Here is a 10,530-nt window from a genome sequence, read left to right as displayed (position 1 = left end):
CTAATTTACTGAAATAATATTTAAAGTAATGGAGTCATAGTAAAATGTTTCCGAGAAAATGTTTCACTTTCCCGTATTGATATGTGCTGCACCTTATCAGCTTATCGTATTGATAACTATATATTCCTCATAGCTTATGTATGTCGCAATTTAACCCAGTTTAGCAGGCGACAGAAGCGATAGACTGGCCTGAAGATGTATTATTAGCTAGTGACACTTTTATATTTATAACTCGTTTCTTCCTGAGCATTATGGACACCTGCATTCATATTAGTTTATTTAATAATAGGAAATATTATTCCATATATTTATATGTATTTAAAAAGGTAGAGCGCGAGCTTTTGACACATTTTTTTAATTTTTAGTCTTTTTTATAGTTACTAACATCGATTTAAATCATCAGGCAATCGATCAGATTTTAAAATCGTTAAGATTTTTTAGAAAAATTTACTACCTATATCAAAACTATTTTTCATACTTACTGTAAAATGTAGAACAGTTTTGTTGATTTGTTTTTGTGCGGTAAGTTCACACTTTGTTTGTTATAAACAACACATTTCTTTGATTCTTCGTCACTGATAATTATTCTAATAATTAAAATATTATTCACTTAAAATCAGCTTATAAACACAAACAAATAAACAAAAGCATACACAAACTTCTAATTGTAAGTGTATCTGCATTAAAACACTGTCAGTTTAAACAAATTTTAATTTCACTTAATAAAAAATAAAGGTAATTGTATATAGGTATTGATGTATTGCGTGTAAGTTATCAAACATCAATTTATGCGTAAAAGTAAAAAAAGAATGTTAGTGAACAAAGAAATATACAAAAAGGCATAAACCTACGAAGTGAGATCATTTAATTAGTTTATCCGGTAATTGAAGACGTTTAACCACTTAACATACTGATTAATATTACTTCGTTTATTGTAATAGACATCGACAATAGAAAACATAATTACATCCTTTCTACAGCTTTTATTTTAAATATTATCACTACCATTACTCGTAAACTACCGTTAGTAATATTCACAAAAACATATATCGTTTACTATTAAATCTGGTGGCCAATTAACACGAACAATTTTCATAACTTTTTTTAACTCCTCTTCTATATCTAGACTAACTGGACCAGCTTGTTTCGCAGTACGAAGCATTGTCCTTGCTTTGTCTATATTTCTATCATACAACGCTATAATAGCCAAAAATGCCCATGCATCAGCTAGCAACGGTTCTAACTTTACAGCAGCCGCAGCCCATCGTTCAGCTAAACTTTCTTCGCCTAGTGTAGCATACACACGACTAATTATGAGTGCGGAATGAGCCGATGGAGCAACTTTATGAGCGCGTGCAGCACGTTGTAGCGCTGACAGCGGATTATTCTTTAGACCGCCAATAGCCGCTTGTAAGAGCAACCAAGGAGAGGGCTCAGCACCTGCACGGTCCGTTTCGTTGAACGCGTTCTCACAATCTCCGTCCCAACCACGTAAGCAAGTTAAGCAAGTCGCGTGCATTTGAGACATCATAGCTGAAGGGCCGAATTTTTTAATCCCTAATTCAGTAAATTCTAAGGCTTTATCCAATTTCCCTTGTAGAATAAGTGAAGCTGCTCGCAGATAAAATATGTCAACAGTAACTTTTGTTTTTAAAGAAAAACGTGACCCACGTGTTACACAACCATTTTCAATACATGTAAGAAGTCTTTCACTAAAACTATAACATCTTAGGCAGAGAAAAAAAGCAGAAGCTATTAACATTGGATTATTTGAATCTACAATGCTAGGAATCCAGAAAGTTTCTTCTTCACCGCTTGTTTCTACCCATCGCTTGAAAAACTTTTTCCATTCTATTGGTAGTTCGCACGATTTACGCATTTTGCGAGCTGCAACGAATGCTGTGCAACTATTTTTGTGATAATGGTATAGAGAATGCAAAGCTGCCCAACCGATCGCTCCTTTAGTACCATCTGATGGATCTCCTTTTACAGCTAATTTAAAAGATGCTGCAGAAATTTCACCATACTCATCTCTGTACGATGTTCCTCCAAAAATCCATAGTAAATATCTATTTCTGCTTTGAGCACTTATAGCCTCCAATAAATAATTACGAGCTTCCATTTCATTACTCTCTTCCAAACAACGCAAAGCTTTTGAAAGTAAAGGTCGTGGATGATTTGGTGCAGCCTTCAAATTTTTATCGATATGTTCATTAGCTATTCTTTTGTCTCCTGCTAGCCGACTTCTAGCAGATGCAATGCGTGAAGATGGAACTGGTGGCGGTAATTGTGGAGCAAATGAAGAAGTAACAGCACGACGACTAGCAGCATGTTGAGCTGTAATTATATCTTGAAATTCGAGGTTTGAACATTTTCCAGGTGAAAACTGCTTAAGCACAGATCTTACTCGAATTAAAAGTCGATTAGCCGCTGTTCTCTTTATAGTTTGATTCATTTGTACTGTACCTTTACAAGTTAAAGTGTTTAATTCTTTATGCACATTTAATGCCCCACCTTCCTTTCTTATCAGACGTGCATCAATCACAGAATCTTCAGGAATAACCTCTGAGCGAAATTCACTAACAGGTATGGGAGAACCTTTAGGTGGTGGAAAACCTATAACTTCAAATAATGTTGTTATTTTTGCCTTGGCATTAACTGGATCAAATAAATCAAATCTAATTAAAACGTATGACTCATGTCCATACTCATCTGTAATTAAATCTGTGTCACGTGCACTTATCTTAGCACTAGTTGGTGGCAATTCTAATAAACCACCTACACCGTCAGGTAAACTTGCCTCGTTATAATACAATAACCTTGCACAAACAGTAACTCCAATCTGTCCGGGTTCTAACAACACTCCTAAGTCTACAAATGCCATATACCGCCCTCTCACATCAATTTTTCCAACTTTAGGTACACCAGCTATTTCAAATAAAAATGGAGTGTGTAATCGTTCACGCAACTTTTGGAGATCAATAAGAAAACGTTTCATGGAATTCCAATAAACACAGTTACAAGCATCGGTATTATTTGGCTTCATGTCTTCTGGTATGTATATATCATCAGACGGAATATTAAAAGCTGTATTAGCTACCAAGCCACCATTGCTTGCAGAAGCCCAAACAATTTTCGATGCATTATGATTGCTAAGTGACATGCCGAAACTAGCAGATATATGATCATCAATGCCATTTAAAGCTATTGCACTCAAATAAACCGTCCCTTCTCTAGCGGATGGAAGACAGTGAGCTGATATCATTGAAATAATTAGAGGAGTTTTTGTATTTTTCACTTCTCCTGATATTTTAGCAAATACGTTTATAACACAGTCTGTGTTCAGTCCTGATATTATATTTATCAAAGGTACTTTAACTAAAACTTTTTCTTCACCCAAAAGCAAAGGTAGTAAATCGACAGAGGCTCCAGCCCGGTTATCTATATTAAGTAAAGGATCTGGATCCTTGGCTCCTTTTCCTCCTACGGTGCGAATAAGAAATATTAAAGGCTGATCTGCAATCAAAGACTGATGGAACGATAGTTTTAAATCTAATGGTAATGTTTCTAAATAAAGTTTTAATTTGTCATGCCATTTCGTTTCATTTAAAATTTGACCGTTAAAAATAATTAAAAACGTCCAATCCCCTGGGCCAAAAGTTTCGCCTTCTAATAGCACAGAAAGACTTATAGAACAAGGAGGTTCAAATTCATCCTCATATTCTCCAAATGTACTTGATTTTTCAGATATAGTTGTTTTTTGAACTTTTTTCGTTTCTTTTATAGGCATTTTAGTATTTATATGTTTTAAACACTAATTAAATGTATAAAAATATTATTATTGCATTGGCAGTTAATGACAAAAGTTTATTATATTTTTAATATTATTCTGAGAAATAGGCCAATCAAATTAGTGTAAAATTAGAATAAAAACTACTTTACAATAAAAAGTAATGATCTCACTTTATACTTTTAATATTTTAAAATCAAAAATACTTAATATTCAATTCTAAAGGGAAACATTTTTTTTTATAATTGGTTCTTAATTTTCGCTTGATTAGTGATGATTTTTAGACAAACCGAGGATTTGTTTAGCAAAGGCAAGGATAAAAATGGTTATGAAAAAGAAAAAAATATCTTTGATCCTTAAAAAGAAAAAAATATCTGTGGTCAATGTCAGTGTCAAAAGTAATTAATCGTAATTAATATTGTCATGTTGTCAATTTGTCATCTGTGATCTGAATTTTAGTCAATGATATTTTTGTTTGCTTTTGTAGAATTTAAATTTTCTTTAATTGATAAATTACACGGTAGCTGATATTATTGCTTGGTTTTTTATTTTAAAACTTTCAATAATCTATAATTTAAAATGTTTAAAGATGTACACACTACTTCACGGATTTTATAAATACGTTATTCAGAAAGACGAGTTTTGTGTGCTAATCTTAGGCCTTGATAATGCTGGTAAAACGGTATACAACAATTATATACTTTAAAAACTCACTAAACACATAAGTTTCTCGTTAAATTAATTCTTATTATATTTTATTTAGACATATTTGGAGGCTACTAAAACGAAATTTACCAAAAAGTATAAAGCGATGAACCCCAGTCGAATAACTACTACAGTAGGACTAAATATAGGTAAAATAGATGTAGATGGAGTTAGACTTAATTTTTGGGATCTCGGTGGACAACAGGAATTGCAATCCTTGTGGGATAAAGTAGGTATTTCAATATATAAACAGGTAACCTAAATAAAACAATATCTAAGATGTCTGTGTATATTTCCAGTACTATGCTGAATGTCATGGTGTCATATACATAGTGGATTCATCAGACAGAGATAGAATATCAGAATCAAAAGAAACATTCGGTGAGTATATATTAACAAGATTCACCATTGAAAAAAAAATCTAAGTCACTTACAAATATATGCATAATGTTTAAACATTATAAAATATCTAAAGTATTTAAAAATTTGTACCTGCTAACATTGTTATTAAAATCTGAAATGGGATATTTTATATGTATGTAGTTAATTGCAAAGCACAAAGACATAAAAATTGATGACTAAGAAAACTTAAAAATATGGATAACAATGTTTCTTATTTTACATTTTAAAAATAGAATGAAATAAAATAAAAGTAAATTGTGTAGTGTATTACTAGAAAAGTTGATATTTACATATTAAATTAAAATATTTAAAAGCAATATTAACTAAAAAAACATTTTTAATATTGATTATAAGATGAATAACTGATAAAGTAATTGATTTTACATGCTCAGTTTATTTAGTGTGATAAAGATATGAATAAAACGACCTATAAAATTATTATAAAAATTGTTAGTATTGACTTTAGTGATTAATTTCTATTTTTCTCATCGATTTGTATAAATTAAGCTATGAATAATATCAAAAAGTACTTAATGGGGAAAGTAAAAAAATGCTAAAATTACATATCCTTTTAACAGTAAAATGAAAGTCTAAGGTGCCATCAAAGTAGCAACAATGTTTACTTGACAGTTTATAAATTAAAAACTAATATTTGCACACCGAAAATTGGTAGAATATGTTGGCTAAACTTTTAAATTTGACAACCGTATACCATACTCTGGCAAAATAAATAAATAATAATAATTATTATTATTATTATTATTATTAACTACTTACTAATGTGCAGTGAATCTAGATGTGCACTGTAGTTATGCATGTTTTAAGTTAAATATTAGGTATTCCAATGATTTTTAAATTAGTTATGAGATACAAACTTTTAATTTCAATCAATAATTTATTAGCTGCCCGGACAGACTTTGTTCTGTCAAAAGCTGATGGTAAAAAAAAAAATTTTAATGTTTTTTTTTAGTATGTAAACTTTCTGTAAGCCCAAAAGATAAACTAGCCGAATTAGTCGGCCATTCTCGAGTTATGCGCTTAGCAACATTCATTTTTATATATAAGATATAGATAATACTAAATCATTCCATCTAACCACTATTTATAAAATTAAAATGAATGATGCAATTGTAACTTTACATTAAACTTAGATTAAAAAGGTATTATATATAATTAAAAATATTTTACCACTAATGAACAACATAAATCAAAACAATGTATTCTTAACAAAATGCGCCTCGCAATTTCAGCTACGTATTTTGTAATTCCGTATGAATGTCGGAATAATAAACATAATGGTATTTGCTCAAGTTACATGACAAACATCAGCATTCGATTAAACAATATAATCATCTAAATCAGTCCACCCAGTATAAAGCTATACTACACATATAAAAATATAGTTACATTGAAAATCTCCTCCTCTATTTGAAGTCGGTTAAAAATACACTAGGGGACATAATACACTACATTGACCACGTGAGTTTGAGTTTCGGCCAAATCTGACGATGAGACCAAGGCCGAAATTTCGGTTTCGGTTTCGGCTGAAAATCCAGTTTCGTTCGGACACATATTATGTAGTTTCAATAATTTGTTACGATTTTTCTTTATTTTTAAGTTATCATTTTTATTTAATCTAATAAGTTCAATTTTATTTAATTGTATGGAATGTATGTTCTGGAATAAAGATTTATTATTAATATTTATAAATATTTTTAGCATAAGCAAGACTAAGTAATTATAATATGTGATGTTTAATAAAAGGCATGGGTATTTTAGAGCCTGTGGATGTTAATTTTAAATAAATAAATAAAAAAACTCTGCCTTTCGAAATTTCACCCGCGCCATTTCCGATTAGCCGATCCAGTATAAATATCGGGATGAAAGTAGCCGACGTATGACGATGCAAATAGACTTTAACAGCGGGAGGTATAATGGGCCAGTAGGACCTGTTTCTCCTCAATATTAATAAACTACAGCTTAAAGATTAATTATGCGAATAGAAATATTTCATAAATATAGTAGAATTCGATGGTAAATAAAAGCGTGTAAAAAGAATTCGCTTCCGCCTGTAATATCCCACTGCTGGGTATAGGCCTTTTTCCCCATGTAGGAGAAGGATCAGAGCTTAATCCAACATACTGCTCCAATGCAGGTTGGCGGATATATTTTCTACTATGAGTAACAATTGCTATCAGGTGTACATGATAACAACCGGGACCGACAGCTTAACGTGCTCTCCGAGGCACGGTGGGGAGACCCACAAAAACTGCACAAACACCCAGACGACGACAAACATCTGTATGGCCACTACAAATGTTTTCATTTGCGGGGATCGAACCCGCAACCGCCAGCGCAACAGTGACCGTTACGCCAGCGCGTCGTCTAAAAAGAATAATGATTCAAAAACTTTTTAATGTCGAATACTGTCATTATCTGTCAAGTAGCGGTATCCATAACTTGTTAAACAGGCCCTAAGTGTTACTTTTATCTCAAGCGATCTACATACCAAGTTTCATTACAATTAGTTCAGCATTTTTTGCGTGAAAGAGTGATAAATATACATTGTTGCATTTGTAATAATTTTAGGATTATAGTAGATCTCATAAACCACCTCAAGTTTTGTTTTAATATTTTTTTTCTATTTACCTATTCTTTTAAAGACAGGATGATAGCATCTGAACATCTAACCGGCGTTCCGCTCTTGGTGCTAGCTAACAAGCAAGACATTCCAGATTGTATGGGAGTACATACAGTCAAGCCTATTTTCAATCAAAATGCCCACTTGATTGGTGCTAGAGACATTATGCTAATGGCCACTTCTGCTCTGACTGGGTAATTTGTACTAATTAATTTCTAATATAACGGTAGACTATTAATATAAATACTAATTATCTCTTACGTTTACTTTTAAATTGGACAAGCATACCAAATCATCAATTGTATGTCAAGGCAATTGTCTAAATCTTATCTATACTGTACATAATATAACTTATAGCAAAATTAAATAGGTATGCAAATTATTACACAATTGTCAATTACCATGTCAATATACTTATTTCATAATGTCATTCATAAAACGTTAAAACTAATGTTTATTTTTTGCAGTGATGGAGTCGACGAAGGTATAAGGTGGCTAGTGGACTGTATAAAACGAAACAGTATCGAGAGACCGCCGCGAAATCACGACGACAATTTGTAAAACTAAATGACTGCGACATCGCCTATACTTATTATATGTTCGCACTACTAATACAATGAATAATAATTAGCTTTCATATTTAGATAATGATGCGAGTCGATCCATTGTTTTGTACATACAGTATTGACATTTGAAAATAAAATATTAAACCAAACGTGTGTATATTGCTATCCTTTTTTAGTGATAAATAGTACTTTGATAAGAGATACGTAAATTACTGGATATTTGAGGAGCACCTGCACCTGATAAAACACCTCTGATAACGCTTCAGTTTGTACTTGTAAACTAGTGTGACATACTTGTGAAATGTGTTTGTGAATTTCTTACGTTTAGTGTAAAATTTTATTGCGACCATGGCTTATCCCATGTACGAAGTCGATTGGAGTGTTTTACCACCTGAACAAAACAGAAGGTAGGTAAGAAAACATTAGAAACCGATAGACCAGAATATTATTATTATTTTTTTTTTTTTTTAATTCAGATAAGAATCTTAGTATCTCTGCAGAAATCAAGTACTAAAATATTACAATATCTAATATTCTAATGCAAAATATATCTATCTATATTTTAATTTGATTTCGGTAGTCAGATTACGAAAAAGGGTTTCCCACTTTCCACGTAATCGTTTAAATATCCACCAGAAGTGTTGTCAATTTTAGTTTATCAAAACAAACTTTCGTATAGGTATATCATAGTATGTACATTTTCGTTCATCACAAATACATTTATTATTTTAAATTTATGTATCCAAATATTTTTATTGAATTTACAAACAAAGATACATAATAAAAATACATGATTTGACTAATACGAAACGTCGTATTTGAGTGCGAGAAGGAGTAAGCTGCGAGTCATGTCATGTCGATCGGCCATGTTGAATTTCTTGCAACGCAGGAAATGTCAGCTGGCGGCTGCCGTAATATTTCTGAATAAAATCTGTGATAAAAGATTTATTGGTAGTTACAAGTGTTAGTTTTCAAATTTAGAATCCGGCGAATATTATGGTTAAATTTTTCATTGAAGTGAAAATATGATATTATTGTACAGAAGGTGGCATGCGATTTCACTTGCATTTTTATGGTTTGTGACAAGATAAAATGGTTATTAGGCTGACTAAAGCCTTTTAATTATAATTAGTTTTCTTATTTTATAATTTGTGTCATCGAAAGTGATTTAAAATTCACTGAAAATTTGATTTTAATTCGTAAGTTGTTACACACCTGTCATTTCGGAGACCGATTATTATCCTGTTTTCGTAATCTCTAAGGAATATCTCGTAAAATAAGTCACGTCGTCGAAGAATTCAAGATGAACGGCTCAGAATCTGGGTAATTTTCTTTTTGTTTATATTATGAAAAATATCAATATCACATTTATTGTAGAAGTGCAGTGATTACTACTTATATGAAATTATTTCAATGTACACAAAATAATTCTTTAGATGAAATTGTCAATTGAAAGTAAATTCTATGTTGAAAGTAGTTATAGTTTATTACTTATAATTTATTAAGTTCAGCTGGAGGGAAATTCTATAAACTCATAAGAATTAGATACATTTTCTCCCTCGATATAAACAAATTTATTATTATAACGAATATGACGTTTACTGGTATTTTGGATCTGTGTGATATTGTCTAATAATTATATAGCAAGGTTTCGAAACAAAATATATTATCATGTACAAATTATTTGCTACAATTTCAAAATATTGCAATATTCTCATTCGAAATATACCGAAAAACATATACCTATTTATGTCAATTTTTAATTATCTATACTAATATTATAAAAAGGAAAGATTTGATTGTTTGTTTGCATTTAATAGGCCCCGAAACTACTGAACCAATTTAAAAATTCTTTCACTGTTGGGAAGCTATACTATCTGCGGGTGAAATAGGCCTTATTATATTTTCAAAAAAAATTTGAAAAAATATTATGTTGAAATTTTTGTTAAATACCTATGTGAAGCCGTGGCTAGAATTGTGTGGCCAATAAAAGTAAACAGACACATACATATTGTATATCTTGTCATTTGAAACCATTTTATATATCTATTATTTAAAAAAAAGATATTTTATATAATATAATTCATAAGATAACTTATTCTTTTACAAAATTTATTATATAGGCCATCGGTAATATGTATATGACTTTTTTTGAAAAATAATATAGATAAAAAATTATTTATAACATATTTCTATGTAAGATATTTTGTATCTCTTATTTTTAAAACAAACAATAAAAATGTGGAAGTGTAAAAGAAAACAATATTAATGTCATTTTGGCCCTAAGCCAAATATATTCATATATCAATATAGGCCTATACAGTTACAGTAGTGTCAACATTAATGTTTCCTACTCTACAAAGTAGGCTTTGTAATATTTAAAATTTGCTTGTGATATAATTTCTTATGATTTATAATTATTATTG

At 30.8% G+C, this 10,530-nt stretch overlaps 3 protein-coding genes and 1 long non-coding RNA gene across 5 annotated transcripts in view; 2 read left to right on the top strand and 2 right to left on the bottom strand.

Annotated features, from left to right (window-relative positions):
- Window positions 1–696: 696 nt before the first annotated feature.
- LOC123653880 lies at window positions 697–3,790 on the bottom strand. Its single transcript, XM_045589858.1, has one exon. It carries the CDS (start codon window positions 3,788–3,790, stop codon window positions 1,025–1,027), a length of 2,766 nt encoding a protein of 921 aa, XP_045445814.1. The 3' UTR covers window positions 697–1,024.
- A 403-nt stretch (window positions 3,791–4,193) lies between these two features.
- Window positions 4,194–8,253, top strand: LOC123654078 (ADP-ribosylation factor-related protein 1). Of its 2 annotated transcripts, none has more exons than XM_045590038.1 (5): window positions 4,194–4,472; window positions 4,554–4,724; window positions 4,795–4,876; window positions 7,561–7,732; window positions 8,006–8,253. In XM_045590038.1, exons 1-5 carry the CDS (start codon window positions 4,380–4,382, stop codon window positions 8,097–8,099), a joined length of 612 nt encoding a protein of 203 aa, XP_045445994.1. In that variant the 5' UTR covers window positions 4,194–4,379; the 3' UTR covers window positions 8,100–8,253. The 2 variants fall into 2 exon arrangements, with proteins under 2 accessions (XP_045445994.1, XP_045445995.1); XM_045590039.1 differs by having other exon boundaries at window positions 4,444–4,464.
- A 74-nt stretch (window positions 8,254–8,327) lies between these two features.
- Window positions 8,328–10,530, top strand: part of LOC123653709 (AP-1 complex subunit gamma-1) — a 36,260-nt gene continuing 34,057 nt past the window's right edge. Inside the window, exon 1 of the mRNA XM_045589701.1 lies at window positions 8,328–8,511. Coding sequence (XP_045445657.1) covers window positions 8,453–8,511 — 59 coding nt within the window. The 5' untranslated portion in view covers window positions 8,328–8,452. The remainder of the gene's footprint in view (window positions 8,512–10,530) is intronic.
- Window positions 8,548–9,573, bottom strand: LOC123653710. The gene is made up of 2 exons (XR_006743144.1): window positions 9,320–9,573; window positions 8,548–9,035 (listed from the first exon to the last, which is right to left on the bottom strand). It is a non-coding gene; the product is annotated as an uncharacterized LOC123653710 (long non-coding RNA).

Source organism: Melitaea cinxia, chromosome 5 (genome assembly GCF_905220565.1).
Source record: "Melitaea cinxia chromosome 5, ilMelCinx1.1, whole genome shotgun sequence".
In the NCBI taxonomy this organism is placed as follows: domain Eukaryota; kingdom Metazoa; phylum Arthropoda; class Insecta; order Lepidoptera; family Nymphalidae; genus Melitaea; species Melitaea cinxia.
Note: the sequence above shows the minus strand (reverse complement) of the source record. Positions and strands in the feature narration are given on the sequence as shown.

What these genes read in the sequence shown, in the direction of transcription:
- LOC123653880 (XM_045589858.1), bottom strand. Translation starts at nt 3,790, where the DNA reads ATGCCTATAAAAGAAACGAAAAAAGTTCAAAAAACAACTATATCTGAA.
- LOC123654078 (XM_045590038.1), top strand. Translation starts at nt 4,380, where the DNA reads ATGTACACACTACTTCACGGATTTTATAAATACGTTATTCAGAAAGAC. An exon ending in AGAATCAAAAGAAACATTCG is followed by an intron (nt 4,877 to 7,560) that starts GTGAGTATATAT and finishes ATTCTTTTAAAG; the next exon opens with ACAGGATGATAGCATCTGAA. An exon ending in GCCACTTCTGCTCTGACTGG is followed by an intron (nt 7,733 to 8,005) that starts GTAATTTGTACT and finishes TATTTTTTGCAG; the next exon opens with TGATGGAGTCGACGAAGGTA.